Source organism: Drosophila willistoni, assembly GCF_018902025.1.
Source record: "Drosophila willistoni isolate 14030-0811.24 chromosome 2R unlocalized genomic scaffold, UCI_dwil_1.1 Seg167, whole genome shotgun sequence".
NCBI lineage: Eukaryota > Metazoa > Arthropoda > Insecta > Diptera > Drosophilidae > Drosophila > Drosophila willistoni.
The window spans coordinates 19,173,639-19,193,483 of record NW_025814050.1 but is presented as its reverse complement, the minus strand read 5'-3'; the positions used below and the strand labels follow the sequence as shown (position 1 = coordinate 19,193,483).

The following is a 19,845-nucleotide window of genomic DNA, read 5'->3' as shown; positions in this document are numbered from 1 at the left end:
CATACTAAAGGTTAATTTCTTTTCTTAAATAAAGTACAGGTACTTGACATGTTGTTCCCATTTCACATCCTCTTGGTTTAACCTGATGACATCTTCAGAGATATATTGCTTTCAGTTATTGTTTACAAATAAACGTAAGACTAAGAAGCTTGTCTTTAAATTTACTTGAAAAGACGCAAAAAGTTACTTCGTTGCGTTGAATAAACCATTAATTTAAAACCCAAACATACATAATTGATTTTAGATTCTAGAATACAAATAAATGGTTTAGCCATAGAGCTCAAGTCTTCCCTTCTGTCTACTTTACCTATTATTTAGGTTTTCTTTTGACTTTGCCTTTTGATAATTGCAATCCAAAGTCAATAAGTTCCATTTAAATTCATTTGCGATCTATTTATAGTGTGAAATCGATTCTCACAGTTGGTGTGACGTGTTTTGTGGCTAATTAACAGATAAATGTTGGCAATCTTGGAAATCAATAAAACAAAAAACCAAAACCAAAAAAAAACAAAACAAGGCAGAACCATAAATTAACAATAGCAACAATTATTTACATATTGCCAAATAAAAAAAAAAAAAAAAAACGAACATGTTGTTGTTTAGCTTGTGGTCAAATTAAATTTAGATGCAGTGTCGGCATCTGGCTCAAATTGCTGGCAGCAAACAGAAGAATAAGAAGCAACAACAATTGCAATAATAAATTACATTTTGCATACATTTGGCCCTGCCCCGCTCCTCCCCTATGTCTTTTTGCCCTCTTTATGCTTTTTCTTCATCAAACAATCCACGTCAGACAACGACGACAACGATTTTCTCATGTTTTTCTTTTGCCATTTTCCTTTTCCTTACTCTTTCTCCTTCTCTTTTCTTTAGGTCTATTGTTTTTGTACTAAAAATTGACCATTAGATCATGTCACAATAATTTTATTTGCTATTTAGTAAAGAAAATGTTCAAAAAGATGATTAATGCAATTTAAGGGAAATAAATTTATTTTATATATCAAAAAAATTCTTGGAATTAAATTTTGTTCCTTCATCGGCTTCTTTTGTTATCTGCGTTTGGTTAAGCTTTTATCACATGATGATGGAACAATAAAAAATATATATATTTATAAGAATATATCGACATCTTTAGAATCGTGCAATTTGCATTAGACAGAACTTACAAATTGATTATTGAATAATCATAAATATCTTTTAATATCAATGACTAAAAGACTGAAAATTAATTTTCAACGAAATATTTAAGTGCGCTGCCTTTTGCTCTTAATTTCTATGAATTTCTGGAAAAACGTTCAAGTCAAGTATTTACCAAATGATTTCCGTTATTGCAATTACTTCCCCTGTGTGTATAAGTAATAACTACTTGATAGATAGTAGTATCCTATAATCTATATAGTTCTCTATATTTTTGGCGCAGTGTACGAATTTACCTTCTAATCGAAGTCTAGCAATCGTCTCTCTTTTTTGCCTGATACTCTCCTCCTGTCGAGCTGTTCATAAAGATATCAGATCAGATATCAGCATATTATATGACCAATTTAGTTTCATATGGTGCCTAAATAGTATATTTTATGATTCCCTTGATTTGGAATAAAGTCCCCAGTTGACTTCTCCCTGTTTAACGTCAGAGCCAGAGTTGTTTGTCTCAGTTGTTTAACTAATCGGATATGAGACACGACACATATCCATGCGTCATTCTGGCTATCAATCTACGTGACGAAATTTTTCAGTGTGTTTGCCTATTTCGCCCATTTTTAGTTTCGAAAATCTTTCAAAGATTGCTCATTCCTGTATTTTCCTACCATCGTTAAGTATAAGGTGTAAAACAATTTTTATTTTCTTGGCACAAGAATCAAAATTTCTAATGAGTTGAAATTTTTTTCTTGGTCGTCTAAACCATCTGATATAGCCAGTTCTCGAAAATTGTTCTGGTTTAAACATTTTAATAATTAATCATTTTAGTTCACACTCTGCCTGTCAGTTTGTGTGTGTGTGTGTGTTTGTGTGTGTGTTGTGTTTCTTTTGGGCCACGCGTTTTGTTTATTTATTTTATATTTTTATTTTTTCACTGTTTTTATTTTATTTTTATCTATTTTAGTATAAACAAATGGCAAAAGATTCGATTTGTGTTTTCCTCTTATTTTTTTCTTCTTTTCTATTTTGTTTTAACATTTTGCCTGACGAAACATGTGAAAAATCAATTTGTATATGTTAAATGCTAAAAAAAGATCAACAAAAAACATTATTTAAATGTGTGTGTGTGAGTGTGTGTGTGTGTATGTTGAAATGCGTTCAGCACACATCGTAGGAAGGCGTCACGTGAGGCAAACACAAAGAAAATACATAGACTTAACTTATATTTAAAACTTTTTTGTTTTTCATTGGGAAATCCAATAAAACGAAATTGCTAAATATAAGAAAAGAAGACGATTTTCTATTAACAATTTAGTTTAAAGAGTTTCACAAAAAATTTATATTAAAGTTAGATGCAAATTTGTATATTAAATTTAGTAAATTAATAAATAATCAATTACACTTTACTTTAGAGATGGTGTTAAGGATAAGTAGGTCTTAATACCAGAACTTATCTCTCAATTTATTCTTTACCAATTTACAAATTTCTAAGGATAAAAAGGACTTATTCGGATTTGACTTTCTCGTTGAGCTTTAACTCTGAATTGTATGTAATACAAGCGAATAAATTACCCTGCGATTTTTTCTCATGTGTTTTGTAGACATTTTCGTTTATTGCACTTCCTTTTGGATTTAATTTTTATGTTCTAAATATAGAAAACAAAATACTTTTATAGACAATCTTAGTAGTTCTATAAAGCAAGGCGTAAAATCAATTATAATGTCATGTAAGGAATGAAAAAAATTCTATATTATTGAAATTTATTAAGATTGAAAAAAACAAAATATTTTAAAAATATTAAATTTACTCAGAAATTAGAGTAAACCAAAAGTTTAGTATATTTTATCCACTCAAAATTGCTAATTCGTTCTACTTCTATTTGATAATATCATATTTTCATTCAGACGCTTTTTTCTTTCATAATATTCACTTTAAGTGTGTATGAGTGTGTATAATTTCACAATAGGCATCCGCCTCCAGTTTATTTTATAGTCAACACCTGATTTCCACTGCTGTCTGCAGTTCCCTTGACGTCTGCTTCTTCGTCGTCGTCGTCGTCGTCGCCGTCGCCGTCATCGTTGTTTCCCATAAATATTAGAAGCTTCATCCGTTTCTATCGGGCACAAGAAGAAGAAATTTTCCATGGCATAGTATAAATATTTTCATGCCATATAAATGCCAAGTTTCTAGCTACTTAAAAAATGTAAAGTTAAAAGGGGCACAAAGAGGGTAAAGAGAGGGGGCGGGGATGGTATCATAAATCTAAATGCCGAAATTTTCCCCATAAACAAACATGGACCAAAAAAAAAACAACAACACCAAAAAATTGCCTAACACAAATATTACTTATACGCCAAGCGTTGCAAGAATTTTTCACAATTCTGCGGTTTTCCAAGCTTACGAAATTTCCCCAAAAATTCTAAAACACAAACACATACACACAGACATAAAGAAAGCGTAACAAAGAGAGAGAGAGAGAGAACAAAAAGAGCGCCAATATGTATTTAAACAGAAAACAGCTGTTTGATATCCCGCAGCAGATAGTAAAAAGCGAGAAAAAAACAACAACAAAAAGAAATTAAATCAAATCAAATGATATACACAACATGAAACTAAATAATTAGGCGAATTTAAGATACCCTTTGATAATAAAAATGCTGCAAAATAAAGTAACAATAAATTTTTAACTTGCAAGATCAACAGGAACAATTGAAGTTCTTACAGATATTAGGACTTTCTTTTAAACTGCATATACCATTGCATCCTCTGGATACAGGGTGTGTGTGTGTATGTGTGAAAGAAAGTATGAAAAAGCTTCTGTGGCGCATAACAAAGCTCGCACGCGCCGCCACCAGGTTGGTTGCGATCAACGAGTAGAGCACGCTCTCAATTAGTCTCTTCCTCTCTGTTGGTGGCGCTCTCTCTCCCGCTGTCTTTCTCGCTCTCACTCTCTCACACCCCATTTTGGGGTTGTCAAAGCTTTCGGTTTCATTCACAGCAGCGCCATTGAAAGCGTTGAAACCGGCCCGCCAGCTGAGTGAAGTGCTGAGAACATTGAACGCATTCAAACCCATCGCACGTAGGCCTACGGAATTTTTGATTATTGTATTTGTGTGTGTGTCTCGGGCCAAAAGCGCGCGATCCCCGCTCGATATCGATCCTCAAGCCGCGGCCGCTGCTCGAAACGATTGACAAAATATTTAATGATATTTTTCAACTCAGTTGCAGCCACAAACTGCAATAAATAATAAATGTAAAATTATTCAAAATAAAAAAAAAAAACAGAAACACAGAAAGTGATCATCAAAAGCAAAAGTAAAGAATAAAAAACAAAAAATGAAAATGTGAATTGAAAAATTTAAATGTATTGCAAATTAAAATCAACTGCGGCGCCCAGCAGCCCCACCACCAACAAACATCCACAGCAACCACCAGCACCACCCTCTCCTGTCGGCTCCACTAACGAGAGCAACAAATAAACGAAGCAAATTGCAGAGCGCAATAAATTAAAACAATAAAAGGCAAAAGGCAGTGACAAAAGACAAAAACAAAAGAAACAACAACAGACTAACAAATCTACATAAATGTATTTGTTGTTGTTGCTCTTTTGAGCAAAAAAATATATATTTTTGGTGCCAAAAAAACACACAAGTAAAACCCAAGCAGCAGCAAAAAAATAAAAACGAATAAACCAAAACGAGTACAGAAAGAAACAAAACAAAAAAACAGCAAATAAAAACAACACACTCGAAACTCATTCGAAATGGTTGGCAAAGTCTTGGGCATACGCGATTTGGAGCAATTCAGTAGCCGTAGGAGCAGCGTCTATGTTGATCCCGAATGTGACAAATTCTTTGAGCTGCCCCTTTTTATAGCGGCCAGCTCGAATGATGTAACCACCAAGTGTCAGTGCTTTCAATTTAGTCCAGGTAAATCGAAAAACAAAAAAAAAAAAAAACGACAACCAACAACAACTAAACGGAAAAGCAAAAACAAAAAGTTGAATACTAAATCAGAATCAGGCAGCAATTAAAAAAAAAAACTAACAACAATTATTGTGTTAATAGTTCAAAATGGTGTGAAATAAACATAAGAATAGAAATAATAAAAATAAAAAAAATGTAAATGCCTAATAAAAGAGAAGGTAATAAAAGGGAACAAGATAGAGGATAACAATAGGGGCAGCAAGTGAGAGATAGAAAGGGAGAGAGAGAGAGAGAGAGAGTGTGAGAGAGAGTGTTTTTAGGAAAAGCTTTGCAATTTGTTTGTTGATAAGGAAAATCTCCACAATTTATCTCTCTGCAATCTAGCCCTATCTTCTCTCTATCTAACCCTTTTTGCGGGGCTCTGTTTTTATCTTTTTTTGTTGTGAATTTAAAAATTACAAGGAAAATTTCCGTTTAAAAATTGACAAACAAAAATAATAATTAGGTGAAAAAAATCCACTAGTTGACCAAATTTTCAATTAGCGGCATAAAACTTAATACTTTTAATCAGAAGATATTGTGTTTGAGTTAAATGTGGCAATCAGCTGAAAGGAAAAGTTGACTTGAGGCACCACAAACGAATTGAAAATGTTAAATTAGCTTAAAATGGATCTCTAATATTCAAAAATCGCTTAGTAAAACCTTCAAAAAGCTCACATGGATGATAAATCTAATGAATTCTTGTAGTGTTTTCTACTGAAGGAAAAGAGAGTTAACCGTAACCAATAAGAATGAAGCGAAGTAAATAAAGTTAAAAACAAAGATTTTGCAGTGACTAACATTTAACTCAATTAAAGCCCTTTAGAATTATCAGAATAAAATATATTTTTATAAAAATTAAGGAGATAAGTTAAATAAAACTTTAAAATTGAAATAAATGTAGATTATAAAGTTAAACCACAATTTATTTTTATTAGTCACTTATTATTTGATATCTCACTATCTACATATCGATAATTATTTATATACATATACCATTCATAAAATTTATATATATTGTGGGTTTAGTTATGATTGCGCATACTTTGTTTAGTTAATGTGATTACATCTTTTAATTGCATGCATTAGAAAAACTTTATGACACAATTTAATTAGATGGAAAATAATATTTAATTATTATGGAAATGGTTTTGCTGACATAATATTTAGCCATTTAGCATTTGCATATCGACGTGTGTGTGTTTGTGTGTGTGTGTGTGTGTGTGGGTGTGGGGGTGTGTACGATGATTTCTGATCTCCAACACATTCCAATGGAATGGAAATTGATTGTGTTGATAGGAAAATTACCGCATCCACAAGTTTTATATGTAAATATATATATATGTGGCTAAGTATATTCAGTTCACTTTGTGCTTAGTTTTTTAGCCGATTTCCATTTTTTTCTGTTTTCTGAAATGCAAATGGTTGTAGCTTTAAGATGATGGGGATTAATTACCCGCACAAGCACGAGGAGAAACAGATAGAGAGAGAGAAAGAGTGAGAGAAATGCAAACGAGCCCCATTGAATGTTATACCAGTTATTTTTATTGCATTTATTACTTATTACTCTGTCTCAAACGATATCGATATGTGTTCTTATATATATACAAATATATTTATGAGTCATTTTGCTTCTCTTTCAATTGCATTTTCGTCTTTGGTTTAGAGGTGAAAGCATCAAAATATATGTACATACATTAATTACATTACAAAGCTGCAACTTTGTTGTATCCCTCTCTCTCTCTCTCTCTATCTCTCTGTCTCTGTTTTTGTATATTGATTGATATGACGTTGGGTTTTTCATCTTATCAGCATTTTGGACAATGATAAGATGAACTGCGCTGCTCATGCAAAAATCGATCAGCTGTCTATAATGAGACATGTTTCGGGCGGCGCTCACAAATGTAATCAATTAACCTAGTTCAAAGATAACCCCTAATCAATACTTCTACTCGGACTATGACATTGAAGTGTGTTGCCTTAGCTTGGGGGTCTTCTTATACAGCGCCACCTGACCAAGAAAGTTCGTTCTCGTGCTACAAACTGACCGATATCAATATAAACAAAGAAATGGTCTCTTGAAAATCTATCTAAAACTGTCAATTTCTCGGCCATATTCAATTGATTAAGTTAACATTAAAAATGGCTTTATGACATAGTTCAAGATATTCATTTGCCACTTTGTAAATACACAAAAATATTAAACATATGCGTAATATTTTATGTACACTTCGAAAGCCATATGTATATATAATGATGATCTATCACTGACCTTATCAAAATGCATTTTTCTTTTTCTCCTATCTCAGTTTTGTGTACTTAAAAAAATATTGTATTTGAAGTTGAAGTATTTTATTTGCCACTTTACTGCTTGCTTACTAAGAGAGGGCAGAGGTAGGAGCACCTCAGCGGGAGGGGGGAGTGGGGGCAAGTAGGTGGAACGATAATAAAACACTTATAATGAAATTTAACTACTTATCAGCAGGACTACTTAAATGTACATGTATTTATATCTTGAGCCAATTGATAAACTTCAATGGAAAAAGAACGTTTACATGGAAAATGCTTTGGAATAACCTTAAAAAGCCATCGAAAAATATATTAATAATTATACAAAAATATTGTGTTATCAATAAATATTATAGTTGACCATAACAATCATGTCATATGATAGATATAGTTTGTAAGTGGTCAATAGAAGAACGTCAGTGAAAAACTTGACTCACTTGAGTAGTAAATTGAAATGATTACCTAGCAAACATGTTTAAGCAAAGTGCAATTATTTGGAGACTTGGAGAAATAACTAACTAATTTATCTATACTATGACCTATCCTAAGTAAATTTTATCTCTAATAACCTTCTCTTTTTGGGTTTTCTTTCATTTTTGCAGGCAAAGAACCAGCCTTGCGCTCATTTACGGAGATTCAACAGCTATTGCAACAGGGCAAAAAGCGTGATGTGAAAAATATACTCAGAGAGAACTCTTGGCCCATTAATTCGCCCATTAGATCACAGTTATGGCCATTGCTTTGTGGCCAACATTTGACCAAGCAGCATATGCTAGATGGTTTCTATTGGGAAATGGTCCATCAGGTGAGTTAACCAATTGATTGATATATTTTCATAATATTAATCTCTCTTTCTGTTCAATTTTAGGTCTTTGGCACCACCGAGTTATCGGAGAAGCCAATTATGCTGCCCGCCTTTGTTGATGCCATCCATTGTTTGCCCTATCATTTGACCAGCACAGGACGAGCTGTTGCCGATCGTATTGTGAATGTATTGGGCTATGATTGCCCCGATATTACCTACAGTCCAGTATTGTATCCAATTACATCGATACTTTTGCATTTCATGTCGGGTAAGTCATTCCAATCACAATGTGGATATTGGTCAATATTTGTTCAAGTCATTTGCAAAACGGATAGCACAATTATAATCAGTTGATCGGTTCAGCGTTCAGTGAATTCAAGCTCTCAGATCTCTCAGATCTTTGCAAATTGATGTATCGTGATTTTTGTTAAGCTAATTGATTTGGTCAACATGCAAGCGAGTGAGCAATTTTTTAATAAAAAGGGAGGAGAAACCAACCAACCAACCGCCCTTTGTACCCCGAACAACAACATTCCAAATGAAAACCTCGTACTTGACATTAACTAGACGAGACTCTCTAGAGTCCATGTGTCTAGCTTGATTTCGATTTAAAGTTTCCGCACTTTTTGTTATCAGTTGTTGCTTTTGTTGTCATATGGCCAAGGCAAGGCGACGCCAATTAAATTATTGTTGTACAATATTTATACAAATATGAATATTCAGTTCGACCGAAAATTGGTTTAATCTAGCCACATGTGGGTTGAGATTGGTAAAACCGCTAAAATCCAAGCACAATCATATGTGGACAGGGACAGGAAAAATAATAATAATAAAATGAATGCAAAATTCTTGATTGTTATCTCGCGCGATCTGCTAGAGGGTGTCAACAAATAAAGTAATTGACTCGACAAAAAAGAAAAAAAAAATTAATGAAATGACGAGACTTGATTGGATTCATTTCACTTTATTGTAGATCACTTCAAAATCCCAAAAAGAAAAACAAATTCCAAACCAAATATTGTCAGTTAGAGTCATTGAAGAAGTTGAATTATGAACTTCAGAAAAACGGGCTTCGCCTTTGGCGATTAACTTGGAATAACCTTAGCTTAATAAGGAAGCAAGATACCTGTAACTTTTCTTTATAAAATCTTTAAATAATCTTTTTAGATTTCCTATATCCTATATCCTGTATTATAATCCTTAAACCACGACTCTCTGTGTATTCAAACTTAAATCGAGTTTTTATCATACAAGCTTATTTATTCACCCTGATCAAGAATATTTATATGTAGTTTATGGGATCAGAAACGTCTTCATCTCTGCTCGCCCCGTCTATAGGGGTATAATTATGATATTTAGGAATACAAGCGTTCTTTTTTTACCCTTTGAATAGATCCTATAATCCTTGCCAATTTAGATGTCGCGTTGGAAGCTTCCTAGAGTGTAAATTCTCCATTAAAATCGATAAATTTATTAACTACTCTTAGCATTGAATCAAAGAGAACCAATTTAGCTGTCCAAAAACTAAGCAACAATTGGTTTCGCCTTTCTAAATTTGCCCTTAAACGTATACAAAGAAAATCGATAAAACGTCGAAGGACTGAAAAAATAACAAATAGTTCTTTAGATTATCAAATCAAAAACCAGAGGGCCGGGGCTAACTTCGACCGCGTCAAAGTTTGTATACCCTTGCAACTTTTTTGGTAACTTATTCCTTACCTATAGCCATCAAAGTGGAAAAACGTTTAGACTAAAACGGTTAATGTATCCGAAAGAACGGCCTACAATCTTAGCATAGGAAATAACGAAGATATTGATCAAAGTCACTGTTTTCCACCGATCGTTCCTATGGGAGCTATATGATATAGTAACCCGATCAAAATTATCAAATTCGGCATAGTCATTAACAGATATATTAAACTAACAAATGTTTAATTTGAAAGCAATCACGTCAAACGTAACGAAGTTATTGACAAAAGTCACTGTTTTCGAAAGATCGTTCCTATGGGAGCTATATGATATAGTCACCCGATCTTGATCAAATTTGGCATATATGTGTAATTACTCACGAATATTAAATTTCATGACAATAGCTCAGAAAATAACGAAGTTATTAAGAAAAGTCACTGTTCGTGACTTTGCCATTTGTATGGGAGCTATATGATATAGTGATCCGATCCGGCTGAATCCGAGATATACAACGCCTGCAGTATATACAAGCCTACATGCAAAATTTCAGCTGTGTAGCTCTTTCGGTAAAGGAGGAGTTTGCGTTGATCCAGACGGACGGACGGACGGACGGACATGGCGATTTGAACTCGTCTCGTCGTGCTGATCAAGAATATATATACTTTATATGGTCGGAGATGCTTCCTTCTATGCGTTGCACACTTTTGACTTTAATTTGTTTCGAAAGTCTTAAATAATTATGAACATACAAAGATTGAAACTAGAGTTAAAAGCCTGAAGCTATAATTAACACACTTACTTAATTATTAAATAAATATTTACATATATAGAGCAATAAATCAATGATTTAAAAATTTGCTATAGAGCTGATCACATGGCTGAACCATTTACGTATAGGTATATATACATATATAAGATAACCCATGAAATCTATAATGCAAAAAGTTTATAATGCATTTTAATCGCTAAATAATGAACTATTTTAGCCCCCCATTAATAGATTTCTCCATATGCCTACGTGTTGTGTAGGATCTAGTATACTTTATATATAGGTATATATATGGGTTGCACCTACAACAAATTAAGAGAACAACAAGACAATCAAAATAGATTTCCATCTACTAAAGTTCAAGTAGGCCGGCTTTTGCTCTACGTCGCACTTAATTTAGAATCTATAAACATATATACGATGTACACCAACGATTCTCTATTGAGAGCACATGATGATGATGATGTTGATGATGATGTCTGATGCCTTCAACATTTGCTACTGATAAAGCCCGTTTGGATGATAAGCCCCAATGGGGGAGGGAGAGGCAAACACACACACACACACAGTGCGGGTCAAGCTTCAGTCAGTCAGCCAGTCAGTCATCATTTTTTTTGGAGGTTTGTTTACACTGAGCAAAATTTGTGTTCCGCTGCCTGCCTTCAAGGCTAACCCCTGTCTCCGATCTGTCCTGGCCAGTCTGGTCAAATGTTTGTAAACATTTCGCACTTTGTTCAGGCGAAGGGCGCTTTTGGAGTGAAGTGTGTAGTGTATTGTTTCATTTGCATATTTGTACATTTGTTTGTTCAATCAGCACTCATTTCAAGTTCATGAAGAAGAAGAATGTTGCCTCCCTCCAATTGACGTCATTGCCGGAGCCAGGAGCAAATGCAAATAGTGGCCAGGCTCCTCTCACTACTGACACACTTTTCTTTGACACTCTCCGTTCGCTGCTGGTATTTCTCAGTGCGTGTGTGTGTGTGTTTATTTTAGCCCATAAAGTTTATCTTTGAGATTTTTTTGATGTATTTTTAGCCCCACATTTATTTGCTAATGATGACAACACGTGAGCATAATATTCGCATAAAGCCGTAAAGGGAAACAACTGAGTCGAAACATATTGCGCACATTACATTTCGTATGTTTTATTTTACTTTTGCTCTCTCTCTCTCTCTCTCCCTCGCTCTTGTTGTCCCCTAATCATGTGTCGCACTTTATGCATATATTTGTTTTTGGATACTTGTTAAATCAACTCACGCACGTTTCAGCTTAAACTTAATGGGTTTGTTGGACGGCGGCAATACACCGACCACATTTTGGCTCAAACACAAACGTACTTCATTCTACGTCAGAAGTTGGAATTTGGCCTTGAGAGTAAAGATTTTTACAATCCCCAATGCATGGGCCAAATAATTTGCATATGTAGATGCGAGCTTTAAAGCTCCACTTGAGGTTCTATCAAAAGCTTTGGCTTAATTTCATCCCACTCCACCTAGTCTATGTGAAAAGCTGAAAACATTTTCTTTTCGAGTGTGCCAAAGTACTTGAAATTTGAAAAATGTTTGAGATTTTCCTTTCTTTCTGTCATTGCCTGAGTGTGTGTGTCTGTCTGTGTGTGAGTGTGTGTGTTTTGTTTAAGTATACTATATTATGCATTGTTTATGTTGAGCTAATTAAGGCAACTCAACAACGTGTTTTTCTCTCTATATATGTTTAGACTAAAGAACCAAACAAGACAGCCCATAGACAGCCCAAATATCTATAGTCTATAGCCATGTGCATAATTTATTTTATTGTTTTCTTTTATTTCACTCACCTGCAGAAAATTTAGTCACAGATACATTGAGATCCTATATATGCACGCGTATATGTTTCTTCTATTTATTTTTATTAAATAAATATACCTATAGATCTATTTGGCTAGAAAAATGTGACGTCAAATTGGTAGAAATTTATCTAAACAACATTTAAAGTAAATAAACGAAGAAATACATATACATATGTACCCATATAATTAGTTTATACCAAGGATGGGCACGTAGTGGCTCTTTTGGCTCCCGTGGCTCTTTACCGGCAGAGGCTGGGCAGAGAAAAAGGTCACTTTTGCGAGTCGACGCACACAAAAATTTGTGTGCCTCGAGTTTTATGACGGGTCATAAAACGACCTTTTTTGGGTCGAGCGAGCGATCGTCGTCGAACTTATGGGCAGAGGGACGGACAAGTCCCGAATTTTACGGGGAGGGGGAAAAAGGTCGCGATCTCGAGCTCGCAACTTGTGGGCAGAGGGAGTGAGGGACAAGTAAAAATAAGGGTTGTTTTTGATGAGTGCTCGAGATCGCGACCTTTTTCCCCCTCCCCGTAAAATTCGGGACTTGTCCGTCTCTCTGCCTACAAGTTGCGAGCTCGAGATCGCGACCCTTTTCCCCCTCCCCGTAAAATTCGGGACTTGTCCGTCCCTCTGCCCACAAGTTGCGAGCTCGAGATCGCGACCTTTTTCCCCCTCCCCGTAAAATTCGGGACTTGTCCGTCTCTCTGCCTACAAGTTGCGAGCTCGAGATCGCGACCCTTTTCCCCCTCCCCGTAAAATTCGGGACTTGTCCGTCCCTCTGCCTACAAGTTGCGAGCTCGAGATCGCGACCTTTTTCCCCCTCCCCGTAAAATTCGGGACTTGTCCGTCTCTCTGCCCATAAGTTCGACGACGATCGCTCGCTCGACCCAAAAAAGGTCGTTTTATGACCCGTCATAAAACTCGAGGCACACAAATTTTTGTGTGCGTCGACTCGCAAAAGTGACCTTTTTCTCTGCCCAGCCTCTGCTGCTGATGCTCTGGCTCCCAAGTTAAATTTTCGTGCCCACCCTTGGTTTATACCAAAAATCTTATGCAATATAAAGCGATGATGGATGGAAATTGTAAAATTCAAGTTATTTTTTGCTTTAATAAATCATAGAAAGTCTAAGGAGATTATTTTCATCCGTTTCAAATAATCTTCAGCCCGTAGATGAATCTCTAAAATATTTTTAGGAGGTGACCGTTGAAAAAAATCAAGTTCTTTCGTTTAAAAAAACTAAAGTTATCCGGTTAGATATCGACATATTTGAAATTTAAGTCAAACCTTGCAATTTAGCCGGATCGAGGTCAATCTTCCAAAAGAAGATTATTTCAAATGCAACACAAAAAGGTGAGCAGGTTGTCATCAGACTTTGCTAAAGGACTCTAGCCATACCATGTCTTGAATGCTAAAACTAGTTGGGAATTTGAACTAAATGAAGTTGCAACTTAGGAGAAGTTGAAAAATATTTGACAGACTCGAACTTTCTATATCAGTCCAGCCATTTAACAAAAGTCTAATGACTAATTTTGTATACATTGGGGGCACTGCATTAGAAAAATTCATAATTAATACGGAATTTTCAACAATAAAATATTTTCATGAAGATTAGGCACAAAGATTTTTTTTATATATCACCCTATAAACTTGTAAACTTATATAGCCAGCAAGCATTAAAAAGATTGTTTGAATCAAAATGACACTGATGGGTCTATTTTGAGCCTGTTATTGATTAAAATATATTATTTTTCTAACTTTAAAATACGATTTCAAAGAGAAACGCTCTGGATAAAAATAAAACATCAAAACGAGTCAAGCACGATTCAAAATCTAGAAAGGGTCAAAAGATTGCGATCAAAAATTCTATAAAATGATATGTGGGGTAATCACCCATATAATAATATAATAATAATCATTATTATTAGCCCGAAAATGTTGCAAATATTTTACGATATTTTTATAATCACTCTTATCACATTATGGAATTTCCTAACCACACCTAAATCTGAGAAATGTTTATGAGTTTTAAAGAGCATTCAAGTTTCGAATTCGAAAATCTTAGCCCAATTTTTTTTTCTACCGTTTTTGTTTGTTAAAATTTTTCTTATCTGGCCTAATCGTTGGTCATAAATATAAGCTTTTACGATTTACAATACTCATTATTGTTTTTTTGTTAAACCTAATTGGTTAATTAGTAGCTCGTTTTAGTTATTGTATGTATTTATTTATTTAGTAAGCAGCCATAAAGTGCAATCAGTTGAGGTAGTAGCTAAAAATTAATCAACTCCAAGATTAATGTACTTTTGGCAGTCAAGAACATCATTATCATTATCTGAAGCATCATAATGCGTCAGAGGACTACTATAAATAGTTGATTTAAAGCCGTAAAACTTAAATACTGCAAATGATAAAAATACATTCACAGAGCAAACAAAAAAAAAAAAAACAAGATTGTTCTTATCGAGGTTTTTCACATCTCAATGTTTGCCAACTTGGAAGGTTTCCGCCAGTAGACTAGATAAAAGCCAGAAAATGGCAAACAAAAAACTCAGTCTCTCTCTTTCTGTCTCTCTGAATCTCTGTTTGTTTTTATTTGCTTTCTGTTGCTGTCAAAACAATTGATAATAGAAAGAATTATAATTAAGAGCAATCGCAGCTAAATAAGGCAAAACTGGCTTAGTCTAGCTAAATCCACTGATAAGAAGCCAGTTTAAAACTCAAAAGCAGCAGCCAACAGTCTATCAGCAAAAAAGGAAGAAAGAAAACAAAGTATATACATATATATGGTCAATTGAATTTGTTTAAACTTTGTAATGTGCAACAAGTATATATAATTATATAGACACACACATTTACGGAGTTCAAATCTTATCTGTCTTGAAAAGAAGTCATCAGTTTGCCTCTTTATTATTATCATCCTTTTGTCGTATCTAAATTGAATTTAAAGCCAGATTGTTAATTGATAACATTGACAGCAATTGTACAAAAAAGCCAGCCCTATTTTTATTTAATAAAAAAAACGAATCTTTTTATTTTTTTTTTTTTGCTTTTTTGTAATTTAACATGGCGCTAATGGGCCGGACACGAGTTAATTTTTTTTCTCTTTTGTATTCACATGCCTCAACAATGATCAACTGAAACGGAATCGGTACATACTGATGAAAATCACAGATCTGTATTATTTTTAGCAGCGTGCGGCATAATTTTAGCTAATTTATAAATCAAATAAACAGGCAAACACACACGCATCTACATATAAAGGCCAGGCTAACAGACTCCATAAACAAATTGTGGCAGCTAATTATGGGACAATTGCACAAAGAGCAAAAGGGAGAAAAAGGGGAAATAGATTGGTCAAAGTGCATGATGAAAAATGATTATGAAGACGATGATCATAATGATGATGACCTCCTCCCACTGTTACTCCCACATAATCAATTCAATTTGTGCTGCGTCATCTGCGGTTGAGAATCAACTGCCACAAAACCGCAAACATGTTCCAACTGCATCACACAAATGACATTTCAGTATATGCAGTGCAATTAAATTTATTCCTCTCTCAATGGCCCCACCATCCATCAGTCCAGTTAAAGGCCTTTATAATAGAAATCTAGATAATTGCCAGTAAATTGGGATAGTATAGCTGCAATTCGATCTGACTGGTCACGCCTTTAGCTACTGTCAATATTATTATGTATACGAACTGTTGAACAGATTATAAAATTAATACGATTTATATTTAGATGAAAAGATTAAATAGTTTCTTTTCATTTAGCACCTCTCCATATCAAAAACGGGGGCGGTAAAGAATTTAAACTTCTGCCCTAGTTTTCACTTTTTTTTCCTCCCTCTGCCCATGAAAAATACATAAAAAATTGTTCAAATACATAAACATTTGATTGTATACTGGCCATGACCAGAATTTTGTAAACTTTTAAAACCACAAAGCCAACAAACAGATCAGACTTTAAATACAGACATAAAAATAAAATCCGACACTTGGAAATTTATGAATTTTTCAAATACCTCCAAAATTTACTAACTTCAATGGGAATATTTTGCTGTTTTTTGCCTCGCTTAAGAAGTCAATTAATCTGACTGACATTTCATTGAAATTTAAATGAAGTGAAATTGATGCTTGAAGCATTTTATAAAGTTATATTCTTCGAAAATACTCTAAAAATTCGCATATTTACAGATTCCCAAACTAAAGCATTCTTTGAGAATTTTGAAAAGTATTTTTTTTGTCATTCTGCCCTTTAGAAAATGAGAACTAAATTGTATGTATTTTTGGTCAACTTCTAATGAATAAATTTTATTGCAAATAAATGTTTAAAAATGGACAACAATTGGAAACTAAAGAATTTTTCAAATACATTTGAAATTAATGTTTAAAGCACTAAGAAGAGTTGTCACTCTCGAAAATTGCCTAAAAAATAGTCATAGCTTTAGATGCTCAAAGCTAAGAGTTTTTTTTTTTAAAGGATTTACTAAAATAAATCTTTTGTTGTTCTGTATTTTGATAAAAATCTAATCTATTTAAGTAGTAATATCCCAATTATTTGGCAATAAATTGGTTTACAACACTTGAAGATTTAAGAAAAGACAATTCTACCCGATATTTAGATCAAAGTTGTGATCTTATTTTATAAAGTGTGTTCTCGTTTACGAGTAGTTTCATGAATCGACAACAGTTTCGCAACTTTTTTGGACTTACGATTCTCAAATTCGAGAGAAATGTCAATCGTTTTTGTTTTCTAAGCTAAGTTCCAAACATTTTCATTCTTTTTCGGTTGCAATTACAATTTTTCAATCGTAATAAAGTAAAATTGATTTAAAAACAATTTTCAACATAAATACCAATTCGATTGCTGACATTTTTCTTGATCCTTCCTAAGAATAATTATTGTAAATTTATGAATATTTAACATTGGCTAATTTTGTTATCAATATATTGAAGAATAATGGAGAAATATTAAGGAGAATGTAAACTTAATCTTCCATCTTTAAGAGAAAGACGTAATTATACATATGTTATTTCACGAACGTTAAAGCAAAAACAGGTCTCAAATCCGAAATCTGTAACAAATTCATTTGTCCTTCATATATTTTATTTTTAAACCTTACTTATAGTTGGTTTTTTCTCTTTTTTTTTGTAGAGGAAGAGGCCTACATTTGCCTGGCTGGTCTAGTGGCCAGCAAAGAGAAGGTATTCATCAATCAAACCAAATTGCAGCATGAGGTCACTTGGAAGACAGTTATGCAAATAGCTAAAAAGCATACGGTAAGATCAAAATAGAATAAATATATATATCACAGTCTCAATATATATTTCACAAAACCTTTTTTGCAGAAGAGTGCCGTTTCGTATTTTCAACGTATTTGTCCTGGCCAGAAATTGGAACGCGTTTTCATGGACTGGTGCTGGTGGATATTAGCTGGTCTACCCTTTCAGCATCTTGTGCGCATTATGGATTGCTTTTTCCATGAGGGCATCAAGGTGCTCTATCGCGTTGCCTTGGTCATACTCAATCTCTTTCACAAGGAATGCCAATCGAACAACGAATGGAGTCCGGATAATATTAAAAATGACATTGGCAATGCATTGATTAAATTCTGTAAAAAGATACCAGTGTCGCCAGCGAAGCTGCTCCATGCCGCTTTTAGTATTAGGGGACTGAGGTGAGCACACATACACACAAATACCCATTATAAAAACTATATTTAATTGATGTTTTTGTCTCTGTTGCAGTACCCAATATATATCTAGAATATCTATCAAGACTGAAATGCTATTAAAGAGCCGCTCTGTGCTCAATAGCAGCTCGAAGCAATTAATTAAATCGCGTTCAAGTGATAATCTGCCCACTAGTCAGTCGCAGGTCAACATACAAATGATGTCACATACATTGACCATACGTGAGGTATGAGAGAATTTAAATATATTTCGGAAAACTCAAAAACTCTAACGAAACGAAACACGTAAACACAACAACAACAACAAAAACAACAAGAAACAAACTTAAAAAACAACTACAAAATCAATTAAGTTAGATAAACAGCACAGTTTTCTTACTCTGTCTCACTCACACTCTTTCTCTATATATACAAATATATCTCATATAGTCAGTTATAGTTTTTGGTTTATTTAGGGCTTAGGTCTCCTCTTGCCATAACTCTTAATATATAATACTTACAGCAACGACAAACAAAAACAAAAACATAAAACAAACACTTATCTAATGGTATAACTTGTATTTGATTTTCTGTATCTGTATGTGTGTTTTTGTTTTCTTTTTTATCTTCTTCACATTTTTATTTGATTTTTAAACTTATGGAAACACCCTGCACAACAACAACAACAACTATCTACTTCTACAACAACTGCAACAACAAATATTGAAAAACAAAACCAGAAGCTGCACTCCGAGAGCTGTCGCAATTTGGTATGAGGCAAAAAAAAAAACAAAAACAAAATTTATAATATTTTCGAATGATGTTTGAGAATTCTGCTTGTTTTGTTTTTCAAAGTTCTCTTCAATATTTTTGAGTTTTCAAGTCGATTTTTTTCTCAATCGACTTTTAGTTACAAAAAAAATTATGTTTTATGTTAACTTGTGCTTCTTCTTACACACACTCACCTGTTGTTCTTATGTTTCCATTTTCTAACACAATATATATATACAATACAGATATATATTCTTATCAGTTCTTTGCTTAATTTCCTGCAGCAGCAGCTTATTATTTTGTTGTTTAAAACAAAACTACATAATACAATATATACCACATATACACACACACATATATACATACATATATATGAAAGAAAACAAAAAATATGTTATATAAAAAATGTTCTCTATTTTTCTTGTACTTTTCTTTGCTGCCTTGGCAACTATGAATGATCATGATAACGAAAACAAATACTAAAACCAAAACTAATGCGTGCGCTTAATCAACATAATTCGATCACACACAATTTCCACATATATATATAAATACATTCTCAAAAAACAATAAAAATTAATCATTTAACATATACAATTGACCAAATACTATATATATATATAGGGCGAAAAGTCGCCTGGTCATAGAGCCATTGCCATGGGCGTTTATCCCATACATAATCTGAAAAGTAAAGTTTGTGCGAATGAAGATGTAAGTTTTTTTCCCACCCCCTCGTTACAAAAGACCAACTACTTCAATTATGCCACAATACATATACCCACACACACACACATATATATATATATATAAATTATTCCAAACGTAATATCTGCCAGATCATAGTTTACTCTATATATATATATGCACCTGGCAAATGATGCTTTTTTGCAACTTCTTCACAGATTGTCATATAT

At 33.6% G+C, this 19,845-nt stretch overlaps 1 protein-coding gene across 12 annotated transcripts in view; it reads left to right on the top strand.

The window, feature by feature from the left end:
* LOC6641987 (GTPase-activating protein skywalker) overlaps positions 1–19,845 on the top strand; it is a 54,840-nt gene that overhangs the window by 30,826 nt on the left and 4,169 nt on the right. For 2 of the 12 annotated variants that reach the window (XM_015178325.3, XM_002065392.4), the window contains exons 1-6: positions 4,865–5,067; positions 7,995–8,197; positions 8,261–8,465; positions 17,644–17,768; positions 17,838–18,166; positions 18,237–18,408. In XM_015178325.3, the coding sequence (XP_015033811.1) occupies positions 4,902–5,067; positions 7,995–8,197; positions 8,261–8,465; positions 17,644–17,768; positions 17,838–18,166; positions 18,237–18,408 (1,200 nt within the window). In that variant the 5' untranslated portion in view covers positions 4,865–4,901. Of the gene's footprint in view, positions 1–4,863; positions 5,068–7,994; positions 8,198–8,260; positions 8,466–17,643; positions 17,769–17,837; positions 18,167–18,236; positions 18,409–18,900; positions 18,931–19,555; positions 19,643–19,845 lie in introns of those variants that run through there. The other 10 variants (XM_015178327.3, XM_015178326.3, XM_023176022.2 and 7 more) reach the window with 9 other exon arrangements.